Source organism: Enoplosus armatus, chromosome 13 (assembly GCF_043641665.1).
Source record: "Enoplosus armatus isolate fEnoArm2 chromosome 13, fEnoArm2.hap1, whole genome shotgun sequence".
Taxonomy (NCBI): Eukaryota; Metazoa; Chordata; class Actinopteri; order Centrarchiformes; family Enoplosidae; genus Enoplosus; species Enoplosus armatus.
Window position 1 is genome coordinate 2,678,740 of NC_092192.1, and position 27,733 is coordinate 2,706,472.

The 27,733-nt window shown below is 42.6% G+C and overlaps 6 protein-coding genes and 2 pseudogenes across 6 annotated transcripts; 3 read left to right on the top strand and 5 right to left on the bottom strand.

Annotated features, from left to right (window-relative positions):
- Positions 1 to 3,306: 3,306 nt before the first annotated feature.
- On the top strand, positions 3,307 to 4,013 carry LOC139295833 (histone H1-like; annotated as a pseudogene).
- Positions 4,014 to 6,296: 2,283 nt separating this feature from the next.
- Positions 6,297 to 6,675, bottom strand: LOC139295022 (histone H2B 1/2-like). Its single transcript, XM_070917076.1, has one exon. It carries the CDS (start codon positions 6,672 to 6,674, stop codon positions 6,303 to 6,305), a length of 372 nt encoding a protein of 123 aa, XP_070773177.1. The 5' UTR covers position 6,675; the 3' UTR covers positions 6,297 to 6,302.
- Positions 6,676 to 7,157: 482 nt separating this feature from the next.
- Positions 7,158 to 7,469, bottom strand: LOC139295698 (histone H4). The gene has a single exon (XM_070917932.1). The coding sequence runs from the start codon at positions 7,467 to 7,469 to the stop codon at positions 7,158 to 7,160; it is 312 nt and encodes a 103-aa protein (XP_070774033.1).
- Positions 7,470 to 12,118: 4,649 nt separating this feature from the next.
- Positions 12,119 to 12,536, bottom strand: LOC139295295 (histone H3). Its single transcript, XM_070917464.1, has one exon. The coding sequence runs from the start codon at positions 12,534 to 12,536 to the stop codon at positions 12,126 to 12,128; it is 411 nt and encodes a 136-aa protein (XP_070773565.1). The 3' UTR covers positions 12,119 to 12,125.
- Positions 12,537 to 12,900: 364 nt separating this feature from the next.
- On the top strand, positions 12,901 to 13,298 carry LOC139294806 (histone H2A-like). Its single transcript, XM_070916738.1, has one exon. It carries the CDS (start codon positions 12,901 to 12,903, stop codon positions 13,282 to 13,284), a length of 384 nt encoding a protein of 127 aa, XP_070772839.1. The 3' UTR covers positions 13,285 to 13,298.
- A 3,648-nt stretch (positions 13,299 to 16,946) lies between these two features.
- Positions 16,947 to 17,664, bottom strand: LOC139294803 (histone H1-like; annotated as a pseudogene).
- A 2,903-nt stretch (positions 17,665 to 20,567) lies between these two features.
- On the top strand, positions 20,568 to 20,978 carry LOC139294805 (histone H3). Its single transcript, XM_070916737.1, has one exon. The coding sequence runs from the start codon at positions 20,568 to 20,570 to the stop codon at positions 20,976 to 20,978; it is 411 nt and encodes a 136-aa protein (XP_070772838.1).
- Positions 20,979 to 26,766: 5,788 nt separating this feature from the next.
- Positions 26,767 to 27,138, bottom strand: LOC139294809 (histone H2B 1/2-like). Its single transcript, XM_070916741.1, has one exon. The coding sequence runs from the start codon at positions 27,136 to 27,138 to the stop codon at positions 26,767 to 26,769; it is 372 nt and encodes a 123-aa protein (XP_070772842.1).
- Positions 27,139 to 27,733: the final 595 nt, after the last annotated feature.

The following is a 27,733-nucleotide window of genomic DNA, read 5'->3' on the forward strand; positions in this document are numbered from 1 at the left end:
ACCCGCTGTTCATCCCAACAACACAAAGGCTCTTTTAAGAGCCACCCACCACTTCAACTAAGAGCTGCTGTCCTTATTCATTTAGTTACTTATCAAATGTTTCTTTAATATATAAATTTATGCTCACAATTTGATATGTTTATTTCATACAGATTAAGTGGAAAGGCTCCTAGAAATATTGCATATCACCTCAACCAATTTAAGGTTATGATAACCTTTTTCCTGAACTACATACATTCCTCCTATCACACTAAAAATTAAACTTTCCTGTATTTGTTGTAGAAACTCGGAACATTAATAAAGGTAACGTTTCTAATTATATGAAAGTATTTGAGCTTAATTCTGACTGTATATGGAGTTGCCTGAAGGAGAGTTACCAACTTAATCTGATGGATTCCTGCCTACAAATATACTTTGCATGTCATGTGTGACACATTACTAGTCACTATTTCCTCTCACTACTATTCTACTGTAAACCATATTATCTTCCTATATTATATGTATAATTTGATCTATAATACATTACCAGTATTCTGGTGTGGTTCATTTGTGTATTGAAAGCGGTGTAATTGTTTTGATGTGGTGACGTTGTCACAGTATCTCCTGTCACGCTGAAGACTGGGGTTATTATGGCATATAGTAATTATTTTAGATAGTAATACTTTTCACTATATCTATATGTCTCATTCATATACTATATATACACATTAGTAGTAGTGGACTTGGACATCTGAGACAGAACATGTAGCCTGGACTTTTTGTAGATCATTATGAAATAGATTACTTGTATTGGAAACAGAAAAATCTGTACTCAACACTTGATAGAAAATGAGTGGAAGAGGGAAAGGAGGCAATTAGATAGATAAAGAATGAACATGTGCAATTAAAGGTAGACAGATGTGGGATAACTTAAGTATTTTAAGATAAATTATAAACAATCGGTCTGGATCAAAAGAAAGCCTTTGACTATGTCTGCAGAGATTACCTCTGGGCTGTGATGAAGTCATATGGCTTTCCTGACGTCTTTGTCCAAATAGTTAAATGTCTGTATGCTAAATTAAGTGTTTGTGTAAATGTCAATGGAGTTTTAACAGAGTTTGAAGTGGAGAGAGGTGTGAAGCAGGGCTGTTCTTTGAGCGCTGCTTTATACATCTTAGCCATCAGTCCTTTAATTAAAATGATCAACTCTGACAGTCTCATCTCTGGAACATGTGTAGGGCATGCACACAAAGTTACTGCCATCGCTTATGCTGATGATGTGACTGTAGTTATTAAAAACCAGCTGGAGATGAAAGTCTTAACTAATCATTTAAACATGTACGAGCTCGCTTCTGGAGCGCGACTAACTCATGACAAAACAGAAGGAGTTTGGATCGGAGCGGAGAATAACAGGAGTAATATTAATATTCAAATCAAACAAGAAATTAAAGTACTGGGTTTGACTATTTGTAACACAGAATGTGGAGAAAGAAATTGGGAGAATAAACTGTGAAATTAAAGAAGAGGTGAAAAATGGGAAAATAAAAATACTAATTATAAATCAAGAGTTAATATAGTGAAAACCTTCATTCTATCTAAACTCCTTTTTCTAGCTAATATTTTCCCCCACCTAATAAAATGATAATCTGCTTAAATAAACAGTGTGTTAACTTCAAGTCACCAAGAGAGAGTTAATGTATAAAAGTAACAAACATGGTGGGCTCGGTGCTGTAGAGCTCGGTATACGTTTGAATATTGCTTTTGTTAAAAATGTCTCAGCCACCATCTTTAGAGATGCTCTCTGGGTTGGAGATCTCTCCATGTGGAGAAAAAGGACAGGGAGAGCGAGACATGGCCCTTATTATGAAATAATTTTTGGAGATTTTACTTTTGAACACCAGCATCTACAGACAGACTGGTGTGGTCTTACAAGCAAGATAATAGTTAATAAAATTAATGATTTTAAATATGGGGGTTTAATTGAATATAAAAACTTATGTGACGAAAAAAGTACAGAGGTGATCCAAATATTAAGAAATAACAGAGATGTCCAATGGCTCATCTCTGTAGGCAGACTTCCTGTGAGAGCTGTAGTTGTCCACCAAAAAATGTCCAATGATTTATTGTGATGAGGACGAGACTCCTGAGCATCTTTTAATAAGCTGTTACAGAGCACAGGAAGTATGGAGTATTTTAAAAGGGTTAGGTTTCAAGTGTAATATGAATTATAATTCAATTATGTATGGACTGTAGGAGGAGACGAAAGAACTGGAACACCTTTCCATAATTTATATTGAGTGCTTGGCAATATTTAATTGTATGTCATATATGTATTTATGTGTGTTTCTATATGTGGCTGTTTTACTGTGTATTTGCGTGATTCAATTTTGATAAAATTTAATAAAGATTTCTTAAAAAGCGAAACAGGAAACCTACAGAGAAAGAGGTTTCCACACAAATTGAAGCTTATTACTGAGATATCATCATCACCTGTACAGCAGAAGACAGAAACATTCATTATTGTTATTTACAATAACAGGAATACTATGCAAGGAGTTCATGTTGTATGCTATAATTCTATTTGTCTTTATTAATATAAATCCAGGGGAACAGATTTGTCATTTTGGATTTTAACAGTAAATCCGAAGGTGGATTTTGAGCCTGTGTGTTTGTTTGATCATTCATGCAATTCACTGACTCAGAGTTTCTGAGCTTGTCTGCTATCAAGTTGTGAAAGAGACATTTCACCCTAAATGGAACAGTTACGTAACTCAGATATTGATGTTGATAATAGTAAATATGAAATAATCAATTCCTCTAAATATATTCAGCAGCTCTGCTGTAAACATTCACATTGCCACCCCACACTGCATGACAGGAGTCCGTCTGACCGCCCTGAGTCAGCGGCGGCGTCCGTGTGTTTACCTCCACCGAAAACCTCTCAGATTACAACTAAATGAACCACATTACTGCAGCGACTTCAGTTGTATTACATCCTCACACGTCTCTGCCGACCGGAACACCTCTGTCACATTTAATACAGATCACTTTTGGACATTTTTAGAGACGAAATGTGAAGAAAACTCGCCGCGAGCTGTCCAAAGTGACGGCGTCTTTGAGAGGTTTGAAGCCTCCTGGAATTAAATACATGAGTCCTCGTCGCCAAACATGACGTCAGTGTGAAGGGACAGAGGTTTTCTCGCTTATACGATAAAAATGATGGTCTAAAACGTCCCTCTTGTATGACTTTTAGCCCCAAAATGTGGAAGAGAAAACACAAGTGTCGCCACATTTGAGCCGGGCGGCAGAGGGGCTGTGTGGTTGACTCTCCACGGTTCTCATGTGCTTTATATGTCCCGCCTCCTCTCAGCTCGGACACCTTCAGACAAACACAGCAGAGCAGAGACACAGACATGGCAGAAGAAGCTCCAGCAGCGACCCCGGTGAAAGCCCCGGCTAAAGCCCCCAAGAAGAAGGCGGCCCCCCGGCCCAAGAAAGATGGACCCACCCTCCCGAAGCTGATCGTCAGCGCCGTGAGTGAGTCCAAGGAGCGGAAGGGGATGTCTCTGCCGGCGATTAAAAAGAGTCTTGGCGGTAAAGGCGTCGACGTGATCAAGTCTAACAAACGCATCAACATCGCGGTGACTAATTTGGTGACCAAAGGAACTCTGAGCCAGACTAAAGGGACCGGGGCCTCCGGCTCGTTCAAGCTCGCCAAGAAGGAGCCGAAAGCCGCCGAACCTGCGAAAAAAGTGGTGAAGAAGAAAACCCCCGTGAAAGCCAAGAAGCCCGCTGCCAAGAAAACAGCCGTCAAGAAACCGGCGGCAAAGAAACCCGCAGCTAAGAAACCTGCAGCCAAGAAAGCAGCAGTGAAGAAGTCCCCGAAGAAAGCACCGGCTAAGAAAGCGGTGAAAAAGCCGGCAGCGAAGAAGACTCCTAAGAAGACCCCCGTTAAAAAGCTGAAGACGGTGAAGAAGCCCGCTGTGAAGAAATCTCCGGCAAAGAAAGTTGCAGCTAAGAAGTCCAAGAAGTGAAGTGGCTCCTTAATCCAGCACTCGGTGCACCAAAGGCTCTTTTAAGAGCCACCACAGCCTCCACTAAAGAGCATCTCCTATTTCATACTGGTTCACTATGGTGGACCCAAACATACTCATTTAAATTGTAAATGTGAATACGTGACATTTTCCTTTTACTCTTGTTACTGAAGTACTTCTCTGCAGCAGTTAAGATATGTAGATATTGATAAATGTACATGCTATACACACCTTGGTAGTACTCTAGTCTGAGAAAGACAGTACTTAAAACTAAATAAAAAGTGAGAACAGAGATCAGAAAAGTTAATTACACATTAACAATGCAAAGTTAATGCTTTATATCGCATGTCGCTGTGATTGGACCTTGTTTGATGATGATTGCATGTGACAAATACCCAGTAATATTTTGTGAATTGCAGGCTCTGCTGGTGTCAGCCCCAGGGTGCTTAAAGCCTGTGCTGCCAGTCTACATATATGTATATATATATATATATATATATATATATATATATAATATGTATATATGTGTGTGTGTGTGTGTGTGTATTCAGGCGCATCTCAATGAATTAGAATATTGAGGAAAAGTTAATTTATTTCAATAATTCAATTCAAAAAGTGAAACTGATATATTATTATTATAGATTCATTACAGGGTTGACCCTAACCCAGTTTAATCATGGCTTACATTCAGTATCTCAGAAAAATAGAATATTGTGAAAAAGTTAAATATTGTAGACTCACGGTGTCACACAATCGGCTAATTAACTCAAAACACCTGCAAATGTTTCCTGAGCCTTTGAATGGTCTCAGTCTGGTTCAGTCGGCTACACAATCATGAGGAAGACTGCTGACTTGACAGTTGTCATTGACACAAGGAGGGTAAGCCACGAAAGGTCATCGCTAAAGAAGCTGGCTGTTCACAGAGTGCTGTATCCAAGAATATTCATAGAAAGTTGAGTGGAAGGAGAAAGTGTGGTAGAAAAAGGTGCACAAGCAACAGGGATAACCGCAGCCTTGAGAGGATTGTGAAGCAAAGGCCATTCAAGAATTTGGGGGAGATTCACAAGGAGTGGACTGAGGCTGGAGTCAAGAGCCACCACGCACAGACGTATCCAGGACATGGGCTACAACTGTCGCATTCCTCGTGTCACTCCTGAACAAGAGACAACGTCAGAAGCGTCTCACCTGGACTGTTGCTCAGTAGTCCAAAGTCCTCTTTTCAGATGAAAGTAAATTTTGCATTTCATTTGGAAATGTACCAATAGACTTAGACTTTTTATTAATCCCACAGCGGAAAAAATTTACACGTCACAGCAGCAAAGACAGAAAGGTGCAGAAACACACAGCAGACAGCACTGTGTCAATAAGAATAAAAAATAAAAAAAAGAAACAATATACAAATAATAAATACAGATATAAAAAAATATGGGGGACAAAATAAATATATACATGGAAAATATAAAGTATGTACAGATTGTGCAGTTAAACAGTCTTATAGCAGTCAGAATGAACGACCTGCGGTAGCGCTCCTTCTTACACCGTGGATGTAACAGTCTGCTGCTGAAGGAGCTGCTCAGGGCCCCCACAGTCTCGTGCAGGAGGTGAGAGGTGTGACATGATGGATGTCAGCTTGGCTAACATCCTCCTCTCCCCCACCTCCTCAATGGAGTCCAGCGGGCCTGAGTGTGGTCAGACCAGTCCAGTTTATTGTTCAGGAGATCACCCAGAACACCCTGACCACCCAACACCTGGTTTAGTGACCATGGTATTACTGTGCTTGATTGGCCAGCAAACTCGCCTGAGGTATTGTCAAGAGGAAGATTAGAGACACCAGACCCAACAATGAAGACGAGCTGAAGGCCGCTATCAAAGCAACCTGGGCTTCCATAACACCTCAGCAGTGCCACAGGCTGATTGCCTATCTATATTATATTTGTGTATATATACATAGTTTGCATAGAGAGATAGTATGGCTTAACGATGAATTCTTTGTTTTCTAACCTTTGGACCACACACACACTAGGAATAGTATCAATCCCTGCCTCCCGTGTATACAGAAATCCATCAGTTGCCAATTCAGTCAGAGGACTTCATATATACAGTAGAAACAGCGCCATCCTGTGGACTTAGAATACACTACAGCTCTTTCACAGAAAGAGGAAGGAACAAATAAATCATTAGATAATACAAAATGATAGATATTACGTGAATAAGCAAGAACAGAGCTCTTAGTTGAAGTGGTGGGTGGCTCTTAAAAGAGCCTTTGTGTTGTTGGGATGAACAGCGGGTTTACTTGGAGCTGGTGTACTTGGTCACGGCCTTGGTCCCCTCGGACACGGCGTGCTTGGCCAGCTCACCGGGTAGCAGCAGGCGGACGGCGGTCTGGATCTCCCTGGAGGTGATGGTGGAGCGCTTGTTGTAGTGAGCCAGACGGGAAGACTCACCGGCGATGCGCTCAAAGATGTCGCTCACGAAGGAGTTCATGATCAGCATGGCCTTGGAGGAGATACCGGTGTCGGGGTGGACTTGTTTCAGGACCTTGTACACGTATATAGCGTAGCTCTCCCTCCTGGTCTTTCTCTTCTTCTTGCCGGTCTTGGTGACGGTCTTAGAGACGGCTTTCTTTGAGCCCTTCTTCGCTGCTTTCACTGGATCAGGCATGATTAGCTTCGTGTCAGTTCCGTCAACGAATGACGCGTTTCGCTCTGAGAGGGTTTATTTATATGCGTTTGATACAAACGAGGCTGTGCTGTTCCTCCTACACGATTGGCTGAGTTGTTAAACGCGACTGAGCACGCGCTGCACAAACAACTGTTAAACAGCCCTGTGAATGTAGATCAAACACTCGGTTCAAACACAGTTCAGTGCTTGCAGTCTGTCTGTATAATGTATTCTGATGGATTACTCGGTGTACGAGTATGAAATCGGTGTTTTCCTAGAATGTATTATAGGACGCAACACGGCCTACTGAACAGTAACGCTTGGGTAAACGTGGGGAATTATATATTTGAAGTCACATGAACACAGTATTCAATTGCAATATCGGTTAATACATTTAAGAGATTTAACTGCTAGCCGGATAAACTCTTAGATGAAGTGGGTGGCTCTTAAAAGAGCCTTTGGTTTTTGGGATCAGGATCAGGTTTAACCTCCGAAGCCGTACAGGGTGCGACCCTGTCTCTTCAGAGCATAGACCACGTCCATGGCGGTGACGGTCTTCCTCTTGGCGTGCTCGGTGTAGGTGACGGCGTCACGGATGACGTTCTCCAGGAACACCTTGAGCACACCGCGGGTCTCCTCGTAGATCAGACCGGAGATACGCTTCACTCCGCCGCGGCGAGCCAGACGGCGGATGGCGGGTTTGGTGATCCCCTGGATGTTATCACGGAGCACTTTACGGTGACGCTTGGCGCCTCCTTTACCGAGTCCTTTGCCTCCCTTGCCACGTCCACTCATTATAATACTGTTTTTCTTTCAAAGACAGACTGAAGTCTGGGAATCAGAGCCAGTCGTCTGGTATATATATCTTATCTGCGGACGTAAAGGAGAACGGATGTCGCTGGGCGGTGCTAAACTCAGTGGTCCTGAGCGGCCTGTCACTGCAGAGTCAAACGTTTGACTCCGCCCACACTGAGCAGCTTTCTTTCCCGTTTTGAGGTATTTTGGTCCATCTGACGTTCAGAATCAGAGTCTGAATAAGTTTTATTGGCCAAGAATGTGTGAACATACAAGGAATTGAACTTTGCATTGCTCTTAATGTACTTACGCATAAATAGATACTACAGCTAAGTACAGTATCAACAAATCTGACCGATTTAAGGTGAAAGAATAGACAGGACTGTTATGAACACAAGTATGAGGAAAAAATAGGTGTATAAACGGTGCAGATGGTTGTTTAATGTCTGGGTCGGAGCGGGTGAGGGGTGTGAGTGTGGGTTTATCAAACCTGCAGAAAAACACCTTCAGGTTACATCTTCTAACATCTTAATCGAATACCTGCTTGGACAGAAATATAATATAAAGTGAAACCAAGACGTCATTGTGCATAATCTACTTTGTAATATTCATGTTAGATCAGGTATATTTTTATGTAGCCAACTACCACACTGATGTTAGCATGAATAATCTGACCAACTGTTAGCAATACCATCATTTTACATGTAATTTCTTACAATGAGGGAATATTTACTCTTTAAATTTGCCCCCTTGAGCAGTGAGCAGAGGTCTAGATGTACAGTTATCTGATCGATTTCACTTTGATCCTCTGTGTTGCTTCAGTGTGTACCTTGATGCGTTTGCTCACTGTCATGTATTCTGAATGTGTATCGTTGATGTCGATGGCTGTCACCTGCACATACTGAGCCTACATGTGAGAGGTTAATTTATATATATATATTTTGATATTTCCTACTGTGATGTTGTTTTATAACGGGTGTTTATTAGACATGACGATTTATTTATTTACTGGTATAATTAAATTTAATTCAGCCAACAGGTTCATTTGCAATTGCATCCTTGTTTCTTTATATGAAGACAATGTTTATATGTGAAATATATTTTTTCTGGGCTGTAATGTTCATGATTTAGTTTTTTATGCAGTATTGTTTGTGAATGTGCTGCACAGCTTCATCCACCAGGTGGTTATCTTCTCTTTGAACATTTTTTTTTGTAATTTTGTGTTTGTTACACTAACAGAGTGACTGTTGGTTACTGTCATCATCGTCTATTTTTCTGTGAATAAAACTCAAAACTTTATTATTCAAGTAGACAATATATATGTATATAGGAAATATTATGTTGGTTGAAGTAATCAGTTAACAACAATAATCTACCTCATAGAGAAACAAAAACAACAACATCTGTATACTTACACTTGCAGTAGTGGCTATTACAGCTGTGTTAGATACAAAGATAGATATTGTTAAACACCAAAAGAATAAATAGAATTATTAGACACCAATAGAGTAAAAAAAGACAATATGTTCAATAAAACGAACAGAAACTAGATAATCAAGGAGTCCCAGGGCAGAGGACTGTTAGAGTTTAAGTCGATGTTTTTTCTTCTCCTGACGTCAGACACAATGTTTTTTAAAAACAGTGTCACCGGATATCACGGATTACTCAAGGATCATTTTTGTTCTCGTTTTCCAGATTTGAGTATTGATAACACACAGACGTCTTTTTGAGTCATAAAATGTTTCATTATAAAGACCAAACATGATTGATTTTATGTTTGATTGGATATTAAAACGTCAATTTACCCCAGTGACATTCATTCCCAGTCCACTCGGCTCCTCTACTCAGTGCATTTGACACATTTTTAATAAAAGGAATTTTTAATCGAATGTTGATGTCATGGGCTCCCAAACCTCCATTTTGTTTGTTTTTATACATTAAGAATCTTTTTGTGACTTCACGATTTGTTCCCTAAATAGGTTTGGCACATCATTTATTTAAAGACAAGATTGTTTTTGATGGATGTCTCCACTCCACTCTCTTTCTTAGTCCAGTTTAAGTTACAGAAGTCTCTCCCATCGAGCCAAACACAGAGGACTTTAATTTAATTTTTGACCTGAATATTTAAATCAGTTGTGTGTTGTTCTGAACTGATCCACACTCCTTCTGTTTTATTTGGTTCAGTTTAGCACCTGATGCCTGCTTGTAGTGGACCAGGTGGTTATCTTCTCTTTCAACAGTTCTCTAATGATCTTTGAAAAATCTTTCTTTATTTCTTTTTTTACCTCTGTGCCAATGTTATCAGTTAAACTTTTATATATTTTATAAAGTTTCCTGCACACACCGAAGGACCTCAGCCTCCTCAGCAGGTGGAGTGTGGTCAGACCAATCCAGTTTATTGTTCAGGAGAACACCCAGGAATTTGTAGTTCTCCACCACCTCAATGTCCAAACCCTGGATGTTCACCGGTGTGATGCTGGATGACTTCCTCATGAAATCGATCATCATCTCCTTCGTCTTGCTGGCGTTGATGTGAAGCTGGTTGATCTCACACCAGCTGACAAAGTCGCTGATGACCTCCCTGTATTCCTGGTGGTTCCCCTCAGACACACATCCAACGATGGCAGTGTCGTCAGAGAACTTCTGGATGTGACAGCTGACAGTGTTGTGTCTGAAGCCCGAAGTGTAGAGGGTGAAGAGGAACGGAGAGAGAACCGTACCCTGGGGGTCCCCGTGCTGCAGACCACCACATCAGACCTCAGTCCTGGAGCCTCACATACTGTGGTCTGTTGGTGAGGTAGTCGATTGTCCATGAAGCCAGGTGACGGTCCACTCACGCTCCCTCCAACTTCACCCTCAGCAGTGCTGGCTGGATGGTGTTGAAGGCACTGGAGAAGTCAAAGAAAATGATCCTCACAGTGCTTCCAGTGTTTTCCAGGTGGGAAAGGGATCTGTGTAGTAGGTAGATGACAGCGTCCTGATTCCGGGACGGTAAGCAAACTGGAGGGGGTCCAGCGATGTGCTCACCAGGGGTCTCAGGTGTTTGAGGATGATCCTCTCCATGGTCTTCATAAGGTGAGAGGTCAGGTCGACAGGCCTGTAGTGGTTGAGTTCCCTGGGGTGCGCCGTTTTGGGTACCCGGACCACGCAGGAAGTCTTCCACAGGGCCGGGACTTTCTCCAGACCGAGGCTCATATTGAACATGTGCATGACCACCCCACAGAGCTGGTCTGCACAGTCCTTGAGCAGTCTGGGGCTGATTCCGTCCGGCCCCGAGGCCTTTCTCACCTTGATGAATCTCAGCTCCCTTCTCACCTGGTCCACTGTTAAGGAGAGGGGGGTGGGGGGTGACGAGCAGGGGTGTGGAGTGGAGGGCAGCTTGGGGAGGTGTGAAGAGGGGGCAGGATAGGTGGGGGAGGGAGACTGGGCAGAATCGAATCTGTTGAAAAACAGGTTCAGTTGGTTTACCCAGTCTCTGTCTCCAGTGTCCTGGTGTCTCTCCTCACCTCTTCAATGTCCAGAGATCTTCTTAAATCGTTCTTAAATTGTGCCCCAAATTAATCTCACACTCTGTTTGCTTAGTTGGATTATCTTTTGGTTGGATGGAGGAAGAATATTGACTCATCCAAATGTCCACGTCATCCTAAAGATCAAGTGTGTGGAGCCTGACATGTATTTGCAATGAGCTGTCTAAACACATGTTGTGTTTTTAGCCTTGAAGCAGGCAGATTGTTCAGTTGGTTATCAGCTAAGAAGCTGTTACATCTAGTAGCTGCTGACTGTAAATATTTAGACAAAAACTGACCTCAATGAAAGAACTAGTTTCTGTGATGACAGATTTCATAAACACTGATGTTTTCACCAAGTGAAGTTTGAACTTGAACACAGTCGGTGCAACTGTGATGCTGCTGAAGTTTATTTAATCACAGCTCATTTAAAAAAAATCATGAATGATCACGTCTGAAAATAGTATTCTGTAGTATGTGGTTTAGTAAAGTTTGTTGATCAGTGCGGTCTGAGTTTCGTGTCTGAACCTGTTAAATATGTGCACAAACTGACATGAAAGAAGACCACCATGCAATAGCCTCTGAATCTTTTGTATTTAAACATTAACATTAACGAACAGTGAGTCACCAGAGGATGAAGTAATGCACTGACGGAGGGAAGAAATGCTAGAAATTGTTCCATTTACATGAGATTTTACTCAGAAAGCTTGTTGTGAATATCAGAATAATATATCTGAACGAACATCAAATCACTAAGTTAATGATTGAAAAATCAATGAAGTCTGATTATGTTTAGTACAGTGTGCTGAACTATATTGACAGTGACAGTGCATGATGATATGTACATGTTAAAATAGCATGTCAGAGAAGGTGAGGGGTGTGACTGCAGCCAAACCGGTTAACATCAGAGCCTGATGTTCTGTCAAAATGTTAAAGCTCATTCACAAAAAAGAAAAATCGCAGAGTGGTCTGAACCGTTTAAATATGTGCACATCAACCTGTTGTTTTATGGTTAAAATGAAATTAGTGTCAGTAAAATAAAAAAAATACATGTTAACAGGAGCAGCAAAGGAAGAAGCTCTTTAGTTCAGAGTGAGGTGGCTCTTAAAAGAGCCTTTGTGTTGTTGTTGTAAACGGGTCTGGGGTCAGTTTAAGCCCTCTCTCCGCGGATGCGGCGGGCCAGCTGGATGTCCTTGGGCATGATGGTGACCCTCTTGGCGTGGATGGCGCACAGGTTGGTGTCCTCGAACAGACCGACCAGGTAAGCCTCGCTAGCCTCCTGCAGAGCCATGACGGCGGAGCTCTGGAAGCGCAGGTCGGTCTTGAAGTCCTGAGCGATCTCCCTCACCAGGCGCTGGAAGGGCAGCTTGCGGATCAGCAGCTCGGTGGACTTCTGGTAGCGGCGGATCTCTCTCAGAGCCACGGTACCGGGCCTGTAACGGTGAGGCTTCTTCACTCCGCCGGTGGCCGGGGCGCTCTTACGGGCGGCCTTGGTCGCCAGCTGCTTCCTGGGGGCTTTGCCTCCGGTGGATTTACGGGCAGTCTGCTTGGTTCTTGCCATCGTATCGTGTTTCTCTGATCGGGAGAAGAGTGTAGTAAAGAGAGGAGACTCGCTGCTCTTAAACTGTGAACCGGTGACGCTTCTTCAGACCTCCGGATCCTGATTGGTGAGGGGCTCCTCCTGGAGCTCAGCACCGCCCAGAGGAGCAACCCACCGCCTGAATCTCAGCTGCTTATTGGCGAGAAATCCGTTCAAAACTTCCGCCAAAGTTCAGAGCGGGCCGCCCTCTGCTGCTCTGCTGGAAGCCCCTTTTCTGGTTGGTCTTGAAGAACCTCCCCGCGCGCTCCGCGGATGTATAAAAAGGGGTTTGGGCTGTCGGAGACACAGTTTCTTTGAGTACCGTCTCTAAAGAGCAGATTTAACGATGAGTGGACGAGGCAAAACCGGAGGAAAAGCCAGAGCTAAGGCCAAGACCCGCTCCTCTCGTGCCGGGCTTCAGTTCCCGGTCGGCCGTGTTCACAGGCTGCTCAGGAAGGGTAACTATGCTCAGCGTGTCGGTGCCGGAGCCCCCGTCTATCTGGCGGCGGTGCTGGAGTACCTGACCGCTGAGATCCTGGAGTTGGCCGGGAACGCTGCCCGCGACAACAAGAAGACCAGGATCATCCCCCGTCACCTGCAGCTGGCCGTCCGCAACGACGAGGAGCTCAACAAGCTGCTGGGCGGAGTCACCATCGCTCAGGGCGGCGTGCTGCCCAACATCCAGGCGGTCCTGCTGCCCAAGAAGACCGAGAAGCCCGCCAAGAAGTAAACATCCAAAACAGGCTGACAACAAACAAAACAACGGCTCTTTTAAGAGCCACACACTTCTGATTAAAGAGCGACTTCCTTTTATTAATAACAACTTTTTGGTCATTTTTGTATAATGTCTATAATTTCTTTTGGATTACTTTGACACTAACCTATGGGTGCAAATGTGTAACGTGGGTCATTCCAGAATTGGAGGACATTTTACGTCCCACCCACCAAATTTTAAATAGTCCATATACAAAATACTAAAATACGCAGTTTCTGTGTAAATTTACTTGCCCTGAGACCAAATCTAGGAGAAAGATGCTTGAAAATAGTTTTAAAACTACCAAATAAGTCTGGAGTATCCCGAAACTGCCATTTTTCTCTTGACCCACCCCCCTGATGACCAAATTGAATCTCAAATAAAACAGTCAAAATTAAATTTAAATCATTTTTTTGGTATTTGTTTCATTGCTGTTTCTTGTTACTGTGGGATTTTTTTTTAATAAACATAATATTTCAAATAATTATTATTTATGGAACATGTGTCCCACAACATGCACGCAACCCTGTTACCATAACCTTTTTAGCATGGTAGAAGAAGAAGAAAGCAGCGAATCACACGATACGCTGGAATTGACATCATCAAACAGTTTTCCAAAAGAATGGACAGAGCAAAGGTATGTCCTCTTTTTTATTTTTCATATTTTTATAACATTGTTAGCCTTGATTGAATGTCTCACTCTACCTCATGCAACCCTGTTATGCATATTATCAGGATAAGACAATTTTTTCTCTTTTTTTTCTTTACTTTTTACATAAGTAAGTGTGTCCTCTTGGTCAGCAGTAACAGCTAGCTAAAAAGCTAGCTTGTACTCCTGAGAAAAAGCGGAGAGAGGCTCATGAGAAGAGTAAAGCCAGGAGAAAGTTACCTGAAGGGTTATTAACCCCTCCAATCACCCCTGAACCTCCAGTCACACCAGAAATCCCTTTTAGGGCAGAATATCCAGAATCTAGCTCCAGCTCTCAACCTGGGACTTCAAGGACAATATACAATAAGGTTATTGAGGAATGTAAGTTAGTGTAAGCACAAAATGGTAAAGGCTGCTAATGCCCATTTTGCTCCAGGTGAAATTGTTATGGAACAAAATGAATGCTTATATGTTTCTTTTAGGCAGAGTGATACTGGGAGAAGAAGAAAATGGGCTGCCCAAAAAAAATCAAAAAGGAACCAAGAGGAACTAGAAGAAAAGTTGAGAAGAGCAGAACAGAAAACAGAAAAATACAGGAAACGGCTTCAACGATTGAAAATGGCTCGTCCATCTCCAAGAGCCAAAGTCAACAAAATACCTAGGGAAGCTTCGCAGACATCCCTAAGAAGAACCCTGCTGTTCCATACAGCAGTAGCTGAGGAAGTGCGTACGAAGTACAAAAAATCAAAGAGAGAGAGACACAGACAACTCATTGCGGCAGTAATCACCAGCAAAATCCCGAAGAAGTACAGGCTGCAGAAATTGGCACAGGAGGTACTTGGATTTTCAAGGAGAAGATGGAAGAACCTGGGAAATGAAAATGTCTGCGACTACAAGAGGAAGGAATACACTGGAATTGGTGCGAGACTAAGAGAAAAGGTTAAGTCATTTTTTGTACGTGACGATGTGAGCAGGATCACTACTGGAAAAAAGCAAACGGTCACAAAAGGAAAAAAGAAAATGCAGAAAAGACTACTTCTGGATTCAGTGAAGAACCTGCATTTGAGGTTCCTCGCTGAGCAGACCAACATCCAGCTGTCATACTCACTGTTTTGCACACTTCGTCCCTATTGGGTTGTGCACCCAACATTGGCAGATCGTGAAACATGTATGTGCAAACAACATGAAAATCTTGGCTTCATTGCTAAAAAAAACTTCATCAGATGCACATCATTGACACATTCAATTTGGAGAGCCTGACAGAAGCCATCACGTGTGACATCACAAGCAAGCAATGTATGTATGGAGAATGTGACAAGTGCAGCAATAAGAGCTATCCACTCACAGGCCATTACAAAGCTACAGATAGTGTCTCCTACCTTCAGTGGGCAACTGTTGACAAAAAGCACAAAGATGATTCTGGAGTAACCTCAAAGGTCACTTTGAGAAACAGAATATGAATCCTCACAAGAAGAGCCGGTGGAAACATTTGCCACTTTGCTCCAGAAGTTTAAGCGTCATCTCTATACATGTATCTCTGATCCATCCTGAAAAAATACAATACAAGTAACATTTATTTTGTTAGAAACTTTAGAAGGGGGTAGGATGATACAATCCCTAATATTATTTTATTAACTTAATTAATTATCATTAATGGATGTGTTAAACTATTGGTGACTGCAGACTCTAGGTGGGCGGTCATCTGCTTTGACCGGTTGGGTTGGAGGGAGACAGATGTATGGCAGCACTAGCAGTATCCATAGAAGCTATAATTATAATAATAATGGAAATATGGCTGATGATAATAGTTACAGCTGTAATAATAACTGCAATATGATTAATAATAGCAATAACAGCTTTAATAGTAACAGAACTACGACTAAAAAGAATAACTGTAGTGTCAAGCGGGCCCATGGCAGCAGCAGCCAGACAGGAACCTGCAAAGACGACAAAGCACAAAGAAACTCCAGGAAGATATAAAGTTAGTAACATGCATTGGAGGGACATGAATGTGTAAAGATGGAGAGGGAGAGGAGGAAAGCTCAGTGCATCATGGGAAGTCCACCAGCAGTCTAGGCCTATAGCAACATAACTAGGGGGCTGGTTCAGGCAGGCCTGAGCCAGCCCTTAACTATAAGCGTTATCAAAAAGCAAAGTTTTAAGCCTACTCTTAAAAGTAGAAAGTGTGTCTGCCTCCTGGACCCAAACTGGGAGCCGATTCCACAGGAGAGGAGCTCGATAGCTGAAGGGTCTGGCTCCTGTCCTTTTTAACTTTAATTAATAAAAGATCATTATTAATGTGTGTTAAACTATTGGCGACTGTTAAAGTGCAACAGTCATGAAAAACTGCAGACAAATGTAGATTAAAGAGACAACTAATTATTACAAGCCTTCTATTATCATTGTAACTAAACCATATGCGCCACATTTTGACATAATTTCAAGTACTTCAGAATGTTTTTTTCCCAACGTCAACAATCAAAGCAGGAATCAACTCATTCAAATCCGCAAAGACTTTTGTCTTTTATTAATAATTAACATATTATTATCAATCAATTATGTGACGGATTAAGAGTGCTGTTGAAAGGGCGCTGTGTGTTTCTGCATCTCTGTGTGACTAAATGTTTGTGGAGGTCTGCAGCTCATCAGTGTGTTTCAGTCAGCTGCTCACATTCACTTCACACTGGATCTGAAACATATTATTCATTAAGAGTTTGCTGCTCTCCTGAGGTATATTTATTCTTCCTTTATGTGACACCTTTAATGTTGGTTAATATTAATCCAATCGACATGAATCATTGTTGTATGTCCTTGATTGTGTTACTCTTCCTCTTCTTTAACACTACAAATATTTGTAATATAAATATTTATAAATATTGTGCTGTTCATGACAACAGTAAGAATAAGTGGGACCAGGCTCTTTCAGGATGATGTGGTGGCTCTTAAAAGAGCCTTTTGTCGGGACGTTGATCATCAGACTGATGGCAGCTCACTTCTTCTTGGGTGCTGCCTTCTTCACTTTGGGCTTGGCAGCCTTCTTTACGGGGGTCTTTTTGGCTGCGGGGGTCTTTTTTGCTGCGGGGGCCTTTTTGACCACCTTCTTGGGGCTCTTGGTGACCTTCTTGGGGCTCTTGGCTGTTTTCTTGGCCGCTGCGGGTTTCTTCACCTTCTTCGGAGACTTCTTAGCGGCTGCTGGCTTCTTGGCTGCCGCTGTCTTGGGCTTTTTGGCCGCTGCGGGCTTCTTGGCTGCTGCGGGCTTCTTGGCTTTAGGAGCGGCTTTCTTGGCTGCTGCGGGCTTCTTGGCCTTGGTGTCCGCCGTCTTGTTCATCTTGAACGAGCCGGAGGCCCCTGTCCCTTTGGTCTGGACAAGAGTCCCCTTGATCACCAGGCTCTTGATCGCGGTCTTGACGCGGGCCCTGTTCTTGTCCACATCGTAGCCTCCGGCAGCCAGAGCCTTCTTGAGGGCGGCCGCGGACACGCCGCTCCGCTCCTTGGACGCGGCCACAGCTTTAACGATGAGCTCGCCGACGCTGGGGCCGGTCTTCTTCGGCTTGGATACCTTCTTCTTGGCTGCTTTGGCCGGGGCGGCGGCCGGAGCTGGAGCTACTTCTGCCATTGTCTTGTTGTAGTTGAGTTCCTCCTCACGATAACACGAGAGTCTGAGTGTTGGAGAGTTCCGAGCAGGAGGCTGCACTTAAACACACCATGAGAACCGTGGAGACTCAGCCCGGCTCCTGCCCCTCGGTGCAGTCTGGATGCCGCCACTTGTGTTTTCTGTGCACCGATAAAAGAGTCCAGACTACATGTGGGAGCAGGTCTGCGGGCTGACAGTGGAGGCAGCCGGTAGCGGACTCGTGTCTCTTCATATTGAAGTCATGTTGAGCTCTGATGCGCTCTGCACTTTGTTTGTGGAGCCTCCAAACTTCACATATTCACCGCCGTGGCCGCCACTTTCCCCTCTCATTTCTCTCCTAAAAGGTTTTAAAAAGCATCAGAGCTCCGTCAAAAGCCGTTTTCCAGCTGAGCCACATGTTTGTTCAGAGACTCAAAGTAAAAACAACCATCTGTTGATCATCAGTTTGTAATAAACTCAAGTTCTTCTGGCGGCAGCAAACACACTGATGATGGCTGAGGCTGATGGTGCCGTTCAGCCAGACTTCCTGTCAGAGCTGCTCACTGTCAACATGTCCTCTGCTCAGGACAACTTTTGTTTACAGCACTTATATTATTTATTTGGTTCACTTTGCTGCAGAATGTGTATTGTGCCACATTTATTATTCATATTATTCATTCTGGTGTTGTTTCCACCACTCACAAAGACAATCATTACCTTAAATAAATTGTGTACCAAACATACTTGGGGAACAAATCATGAAGTCATTGAATTATGACACAGTAAATGCATACATAACATGAGAATACATATTGTAATTTTGTTCATTCTCTCTTCTGTGAATGTGAAGTAGTGCTCCACATGTGATAAAAAGTGTGTTATGTGTTTGTTTCATCTGTATCAGAAATACTATTGATCTGCGGGGGGTAAATGATACAGTACTGGTGCTCCCATTCAAGAGTAGAAAGTAGCATACATTTAGAAATGAGAGTATGTACAAAAATAAGAAATAAAAAATATACACATTTACAATAGGGGTTGTAGGTTGGGGGTTGAAACTGATTCTGAGGACAGACAGGATGGACTTCATGCATGCGGGGTTAAACCAAATAGCGTCAGCTCTTAGAGGGCTAAGACTAGGACAGCAGTCTTGTACTCATCCTAATCACCCTTAACGATACATCCAGCTATCAGTAAGGGTGATGAGGAGGAGTACAGGGCTGCTGTGGACAATTTAGTCACATGGTGCGAGCAGACCCATCTACAGACTCAACGTGACAAAGACGTGCAATCCCTCCCACATCACCATCAAGGATTGTGTCTGTTGCCCGGACATCGAACTGTTTGCGGTTGGACTCAGACCGTACTATCTGAGTTTTCACATGCCTTTGTTGTGAATGTTTACATCCCTCCCTCTGCCAACCCGGCGTGTAACATCATTCACTCCTCCACGGCCCGTCTCCAGACTCAACACCCGAATGCATTCATTGCCATCTCGGGTGACTTCAACCACATCACCATGGCTAAGACACTTCACTCCTTCCTTCTTCGCTCAGTATGTGAGTTGTACTACTAAAGAGGAGAGGACCCTGGACTTGCTGTATGCTAATGTGAAGGATGCATACAGCTCCTCCCCCCTCTAGTGCACCTCAACCCCTGTTATGTACCTCAGGTGAAGAGCCAGACTGCAACCACGAGGACAGTGAGGAGATGGCCGGAGGAGGCTTATGAGACACTTCAGGGATGTTTTGAGGTGACTGACTGGCCGGCGCTCTGTGAGTCGCATGGAGAGGACATTGATGGGCTCACAGAGTGCATCACAGACTACATCAACTTCTGTGTGGACTCCACTGTCCCAGCAAGGACTGTCCATTGTTATTCAAACAACAAGCCATGGGTGACAAAGGACATCAGGGCCATCCTGAATGAAAAGAAGAGGGCCTTCAGAGCTGGCAACAGGGAGGAGGTGAGAATCCAGGGGGAACTGAAGGTGAAGATCAGGGAGGCCAAGGAGAAGTACAGGAGTGGAAACTCCAGCAGAACAACATCAGAGATGTCTGGAGTGGAATGAGGACCATCACTGGTTTCAGGCCGACCAACAACAGAGGCGTTGAAGGCAGCGTGTACCGGGCCAACGAACTGAATCTGTTTATCAATAGATTTGACACTGTGGGACCTGCCTGGAGACACTCGTCCTGGAGCCGCTCAAAAAATAAAAAAACATGTACATATACATATATACATGTATATGTATACATACATACATACATACTTATCCATTGTTATTGTATATTTTTCACTTAAATATTGTAAATGTATATATTTTATATCTACTTTTCTATTCTTGAATAGGAGCACCTGTAACATGTGTAATTTCCCCCCTGGGATAAAGCATTTCTGATTTCTGATTCTGATATTAAATCTGGGGTTACAATACGTAACCAACGTTGTGTTTTTTTGCACACTTTAGGAAAGTAACTAAATACATACTGTCAATAGTATTTCAGAGGGGATTATTGAACAAAATCTTGTAAAGACAAATAAGCATTAATACAGTATAGTTAAAACGTGCTCCACACTGACCATCTACAACATTCATTTATGTTTGTTAATGAATACTAAAGGTAGATGAAGCTGTAGATTAAGAGTGTATAGTTCATAATATACAGGCTATGTAGACTAAAATACATTACTTATTTGTTATCTAAACTCAAAGTATTGGAAAACTATTTTAATGTAATTTACACTTTAGTCTTCCAAAGGCTTTTGATTTCTTTGCTTCTTTCTTTTCTTCAGAGGCCGTTAGCAGCCGCTGTGGAGGATTGGTTAGTTTGAACTTTCTTTTCTCCAATAGTTGATGAGCTACAGCTCGCGCTCATCCTGACCAGGACCAATCAGAGCTGACGTCGCTCCGGCAGTTCCTTTATAAAGCCGCTGTTCGCTGTCTGACAGGATTCCTTCTTTCGCTGTGAACACAGAGAAAACCGATAAACTACAATGGCCAGAACCAAGCAGACTGCCCGTAAATCCACCGGAGGCAAAGCCCCCAGGAAGCAGCTGGCGACCAAGGCCGCCCGTAAGAGCGCCCCGGCTACCGGCGGAGTGAAGAAGCCCCACCGTTACAGGCCCGGTACCGTGGCTCTCAGAGAGATCCGCCGCTACCAGAAGTCCACCGAGCTGCTGATCCGCAAGCTGCCCTTCCAGCGCCTGGTGAGGGAGATCGCTCAGGACTTCAAGACCGACCTGCGCTTCCAGAGCTCCGCCGTCATGGCTCTGCAGGAGGCCAGCGAGGCTTACCTGGTCGGTCTGTTCGAGGACACCAACCTGTGCGCCATCCACGCCAAGAGGGTCACCATCATGCCCAAGGACATCCAGCTGGCCCGCCGCATCCGCGGAGAGAGGGCTTAAACTGACCCCAGACCTGTTTACAACAACACAAAGGCTCTTTTAAGAGCCACCTCACTCTGAACTAAAGCGCTTCTTCCTCTGCTGCTGTTAAATTGCTCATTTTAATCATACTATGTTCATGTTGAAGTTGAAAAACTTATTATCAATAATCACTAATTTGATGTTAGTTCAGATGTCTTACGATATTCTCATGCCGTTGCTGTCTGAGGTGTTGAACTGACATCACAGTTGCACCGACTGTCATGTGGTTAGTCTGTCATGGTACACACAGAAGCAACACAGAGGATCAAAGTGAAATCGATCAGATACCTGTACATCTAGACTTCTGCTCACTGCTCAAGGGGACACATTTAAATATGATTCCCTCATTGTAAGAAACTACATGTAAGATGATGGTATTGCTAACAGTTGGTAAGGGCGCCGATTATGAGAGGGTCTCATAAGGGGGGTGTTCAGAGGCCGACAAAGACCTTTGGCTTTCACTGACGGTGTTTTATATGACAATATAGGTTCTGGTCGGAGGGAATGACTTATGTGTATGTTTCATTGTGCTTTTATATACTGATATCATCCTCCAGCAGAGACTGACTGAAGCACTCAAGCCATGTACTTGTCTTATAAGATATGAAAGTAAGCCTACTCGCCGATTTGAATCATGTTTTTGTATTCATGTTTTATTTGCTCCCAAGTCCGTCTGAAACACAGCGGTTGCAGTTGACAGAATAAGACTAACATTCAGTCAAACATGCCATAAGAATACATCTAAGCAACACATTTATTTAATATAATACATATGCCCAAGGACATCCAGCTGGCCCGCCGCATCCGCGGAGAGAGGGCTTAAACTGACCCCAGACCTGTTTACAACAACACAACGGCTCTTTTAAGAGCCACCTCACTCTGAACTAAAGAGCTTCTTCCTCTCCTGCTCCTGTTAACATGTATTTGTGGGGTTTTTTTAATGTTAAATAATAAATCACATTTCATATTAGTTGAGGTAGTTTTATACTAATATATGATACTAATTTCATTAACTTTAAATCAATATGTATGAACATGTCCAGACCACACTGATCAAGTTGAATGATGTGGTTGAGGTTTTATAAACTAACATTTTGACAGAACATCACACTCTGATGTAAACAGGTTTGGCTGCAGCTAAAACCTTCGGCATATACAACAATCACACTCCTCTCCCACTCTGACATTAAACATGTTATTTTGTCAATATAAATTCTGCACGCTGTACAGAACGGCGTCATTGATGCTTTATATACACACTATAATATAACAACTGCAATCTATAAAGTAACAAACTGACACATAAATGTAGTCGAAAAAAGTACAAAGTTTCCCTCTGAAATTGAAGTACCACAGTACTAGCATAAACTCTTTCCACTACTGATGTTGATTTTGTAAATTATTGGAGGGTATATTTGAGTTAGAATAGTAACATCATTGTATATGTTTCATATCTAAACATCATGACTATTTAGCTGTTAGGGCCCCTTTTAGTTGGGGGCCTCAGGAAGTTGTCGATCTTGTGTAATGGTGAAGTCTGAGAGAGACAATAATTAAAACTAAATAAAAAATGACAATAGAGATCACAAAAGCTAATTACAAAGTTTATAAAGATAATTTTGATTTATTTATATTGCGCCAAATCACAACAAAAGTCATCTCATCATCTCTCTCAGAGAGAGAGAGAGAGAGAGAGAGAGAGAAAGAGAAAGAGAAAGAGAAAGAAAGACAGACAGACAGACAGACAGACAGACACAGATGTATCAATAACAGCTTTAATAGTAACAGAACTACGACTAAACATAATAACTGTAGTGATGAGAGTCAGGCAGGCCCATGGCAGCAGCAGCCAGGCGTACCAGGACCACGATCCACAGGAACCTGCGAGACGAGAAAGCACAAAGAAACTCCGGGGAAGATATAAAGTTAGTAACATGCATTGGAGGGAGATGAATGTGTAAAGATGGAGAGGGAGAGGAGGAAAGCTCAGTGCATCATGGGAAGTCCACCAGCAGTCTAGGCCTATAGCAACATAACTAGGGGCTGATCCAGGCAGGCCTGAGCCAGCCCTTAACTATAAGCCTGATCAAAAAGCAAAGTTTTAACCTTCCTCTTGTGTTAGGGTCGGCACCGACCCGTTTTTAGGTTTTAAATGTATAAAAGTACCACATAAATTTGTTTATTGCATCAAGGCTTTTTGACTTTGTCAGGAACTTCTATTAAAACAAAATTAAATTAAAAAAATCTATTTCACTAAATGATAAAATGCTCTGGTGAAAATTATGACCTTTGTGTTGTTAGGGTCGGTTTCGACCCAGTTATAATATAAGATTATAAAACAATGATTAGTGCCAAAACTGAAATCATAAACACACTATCAGCCAACAGCCCACAGCCAGCTCCTCTCCCAACCACCTGAGCTTTAGTTTGGGGCTTCTCTCTTTACCTGTTTGTCTCCTTCCCTGAACAAACAAAACAAACAAAGACGGACATTTCCAGGCCAATTCACTTTAGAGTTGGTGACTTGCAGAGTACACATCTCCAGTTTGCAACATGCAAAAATGAGAAGAAGATTTACAGTAAGCCAAGCTCTGGATCATATCTTTACTGAAAATGAGGCAGAGGACACAGAGCAGCATAGCAATACAGATGAGAAGGTCTCTGAGGAGGAAGACGATGTGGAGTGTCAACCAGAAGACACAGACACATCTGATGAGGAGGACATTCAAATCCAAAAGTGGTAACATCTGTTGGAGCTCAGTACCTCCTGACATACATGGCAGGGCAGCTGCTGCAAAGGTCATCAAAATGACCCCTGGGATCAAGACATGTTTTGATCTGTTTATGCCATTGTCACTAAAAAAAAGTCATCATTGCTATGACAAACCTTGAAGGAAAAAAGTCCACGGCGACATGTGGAATGACATTGATGAGGAATACCTGGATGCTTATATTGGTGTTCTTCTTCTTGCTGGAGTGTACAGATCCAGCAATGGGGCCACTGATAGTCTCTGGGACGCATTGACAGGCAGGAATATTTTCCGGGCAACAATGTCACTTCAGACCTTTCGAATGATATCAAGAGTCCTCAGATTTGACAACAGAGATACTAGAGCAAAATCTGACAAGCTTGCTCCCGTCAGGGATGTCAGGGAGAGATGGGTGCAGCTCCTTCCACTGATGTTCAACCCGAGGCCAGAGGTGACAGTAGATGAACGTTTTGTCCCTTTCCGTGGAAAATGCCCCTTTTTTTGCCTTTTTCTTGAAGTAAATATATATGGGTCAAAATTGACCCGTAACACCATAGATGTTACTATAGTTAATAATATTAAAATAGATAAATAAATAAAAAAATTTATTTAAGAGATGTGTTCTAATACCCCTCATTAATAGTCAGGTAACATAACAACCTTTTATTTATTTATATAATTCTCTCGAGGTTCATTTTACCATTTTGTTTTAAAATTGAAAACGAGGGGTATGCTGTGCTCTAGTGGGGTAATAGGGTACTATGAGCTCTTTAAGATATGATGGTGCCTGACCAGTGAGAGCTTTGTAGGTCAGGAGAAGGATTTTAAACTCTGGATTTTACAGGGAGCCAGTGCAGAGAAGCTAATACAGGAGAAATATGATCTCTGTTCCTGGTTCCTGTCAGTACACGTGCTGCAGCATTCTGGATCAACTGGTGAGTCTTCCGGGACATATTGGGGCATGGACTCATTATTCTGCATCTGTTTGACACAGGATTTTCCTGAGTTTGTTTTACGTGATAGCTAAAGGACATTTCCTGATCAAAGACAACTCCAAGATTCCTCACGGTGGCACTGGAGGCCAGAGCAATGCTACCTAGAGCAACAATATCCGTAGATACTGTGTTTCTGAGGTGTTCAGGGCCAAGAACAATAACTTCTGTCTGGTGCGAGTTCAACATCAGATAATTGCAGAGTGTTTTCTAACAAGCAATAGCTACAGCACTATCGGATAGATATCTGGTGTAGGCTTTTTTGCCTAATGGCGTGTAGTCCGGTAATAGGAATTCAAAAGTCATTAAATAATGGTCCGATAACAAAGGATTCTGTGAAAAGACAATTAGATGTTCAATTTCAAGTCCATATGTCAGAACATGGGTGTGATTTGGTTTCTGTACCCTCTGACAGAAGCTAATTGAATCCAATAATGAGATGCGCTGTTTTCTGGGTGTGCATAAAATGGCCCCAAAACTGTATGCAGTGACATGGGCTGGGAGCCATGTGAAGTGCGGCATAATGGTGACATGTTGAGATTGTGGAATAGATTTATCAATATGCCCAATAACAGATTTACCAAATTGGGATTTAGGCTTATTTATACTCATAGACGCTAAATAAACTGCATTTATTGTGAGAAGCAGTGAGAGAAGCCATTAGCTGCTAAGCTAATGTAACAGACAGAACAGTGTGTAAACAACTGTGAGATTAGCGAAAAAGTCGCTAAAAGATGTAGAGAACTATCCGTGTTCAGCAGAACTAGTGTACGTTTAAGTGGTTAGCGGATGATTAGCCGATGTAATGACATCTATAAACAAATTTAACTTGTTTGAGCTTAGAGCAGACAAACACACGCTACAGTGACAAAGAAACGGGAAGTGAAGCAATATGCTTACCGCACTACCTCAGTAATGCTTTATATTACATGTCGCTGTGATTGTACCTTGTATGATTGCATGTGACCCCTGTAAATAAAATCTCCTCTGCAGTAGTGCTGCTGTTGATGTTGACTTTGGACTGCAGGGGGTGTAGTTTCACCATGTCTCAGAGCAGTCTGCTTTCTGAGAGGCCAGGGTCCACTGGGAGAAGTACAAATATGATTTTATATATATGTACCACACACACCCACCCACACACCCCCTTTTTCTACCACACTTTCTCCTTCCACTCAACTTTCCATGAATATGCTTGGATACAGCACTCTGTGAACAGCCAGCTTCTTTAGCAATGACCTTTCGTGGCTTACCATCCTTGAGTCAATGACTGCAAAGTCAGAAGTCTTCCTCATGATTGTGTAGCCGACTGAACCAGACTGAGACCATTTAAAGGCTCAGGAAACATTTGCAGGTGTTTTGAGTTAATTAGCTGATTAGAGTGTGACACCGTGAGTTTGAGATTGAACTTTTTCACAATATTCTGATTTTCTGAGATACTGAATTTTGGGTTTTCATTAGCTGTAAGCCATAATCATCAAAATTAAAAGAAATAAAGGCTTGAAATATTTCACTCTGTGTGTAATTAATCTATGTAATATGAGTTTCACTTTTTGAATTGAATTACTGAAATAAATCAACTTTTCCGCAATATTCTAATTCTTTGAGATGCGCCTGTATATCTACATATATATAGCTTGTGTGCCTGACCAGCACATCATGGAGAGGATGTGAGCATGGACAGCATCCTCCTCTCTGCCACCATTAGAGAGTCCAGCTCCACCCCAACAACGTCATTGATGTCAAATGGATATAATTTAATATTTTTTATTACATGAAATGGTTGATAGTTCATATGTACACAGAAATCCATATCAAGTTAGGACTTTACTACACCGCTACTTGTTAGTACAATGATTATCTCCCTGAACAACGTTACTGCCGGTAAGTTTGAGTTTTACTTGTTAATATAATATGCTAAACATTAGTTTAATGTAATATTGAATGAATAAGGAGGAACAGAGCTCTTAGTTGAAGTGGTGGGGGACTCTTAAAAGAGCCTTTGTGTTGTTGGGATTAACAGCGGGTTTACTTGGAGCTGGTGTACTTGGTCACGGCCTTGGTCCCCTCGGACACGGCGTGCTTGGCCAGCTCACCGGGCAGCAGCAGACGGACGGCGGTCTGGATCTCCCTGGAGGTGATAGTGGAGCGCTTGTTGTATTGAGCCAGACGAGAGGACTCACCGGCGATGCGCTCGAAGATGTCGCTCACGAAGGAGTTCATGATCAGCATGGCCTTAGAGGAAATACCGGTGTCGGGGTGAACCTGCTTCAGTACCTTATACACGTAGATAGCATAGCTCTCCCTCCTGGTCTTTCTCTTCTTCTTGCCAGTCTTGGTGACGGTCTTAGAGACGGCTTTCTTTGAGCCCTTCTTCGGTGCTTTCACTGGCTCAGGCATGATGAATTTCGTATGAACGTCTTCAACGGATGACTGCAGACGCGTTGAGAGGGCTAATTTGTATGCGCTTGATGCAAAAGAGACTGTGCTGTTCCTCCTACAGGATTGGCTGAGTTTCTAAACGCGACTGAGCATGCGCTGTACAAACAACTGTTAAACGTCCCTCTATGGGAAGTGAATGAAGATCAAACGATAAACACTGAGACACATATTTCAGTGCTTGCAGTCTCTCTATATAATGTATTCTGATGGATGCAATCACTCGGTGGGCGGGTATCAATAGTACTGATATGAAATCAGAGTATTCATAGAACCTATTGTGTTATTATGGGATGCAACACGACCTCCTGAACAACAAAGCTAGAAGATGGGAAGTTTAGTCCTACACATGACCTCATAAGAACCAGGTTAACGTCCTACTCCGAGTCTCTCTGAGTAAACTCCTTCATTCTGCATACACCCCTTGAGTGAGAGCCACGGCTTAATAAGATTTATATATATTATACATGTGGCTATTTTGCTTGTGTTTCAATGATTTTGGCACGTGTTTGCGTTTGATAGACAAAAAGAGCCGTAGTGAACGGACAGGTCTCCC

Coding starts and splice junctions, on each gene's coding strand:
- LOC139295022 (XM_070917076.1), bottom strand. CDS start 6,674: ATGCCTGATCCAGTGAAAGCAGCGAAGAAGGGCTCAAAGAAAGCCGTC.
- LOC139295698 (XM_070917932.1), bottom strand. CDS start 7,469: ATGAGTGGACGTGGCAAGGGAGGCAAAGGACTCGGTAAAGGAGGCGCC.
- LOC139295295 (XM_070917464.1), bottom strand. CDS start 12,536: ATGGCAAGAACCAAGCAGACTGCCCGTAAATCCACCGGAGGCAAAGCC.
- LOC139294806 (XM_070916738.1), top strand. CDS start 12,901: ATGAGTGGACGAGGCAAAACCGGAGGAAAAGCCAGAGCTAAGGCCAAG.
- LOC139294805 (XM_070916737.1), top strand. CDS start 20,568: ATGGCCAGAACCAAGCAGACTGCCCGTAAATCCACCGGAGGCAAAGCC.
- LOC139294809 (XM_070916741.1), bottom strand. CDS start 27,138: ATGCCTGAGCCAGTGAAAGCACCGAAGAAGGGCTCAAAGAAAGCCGTC.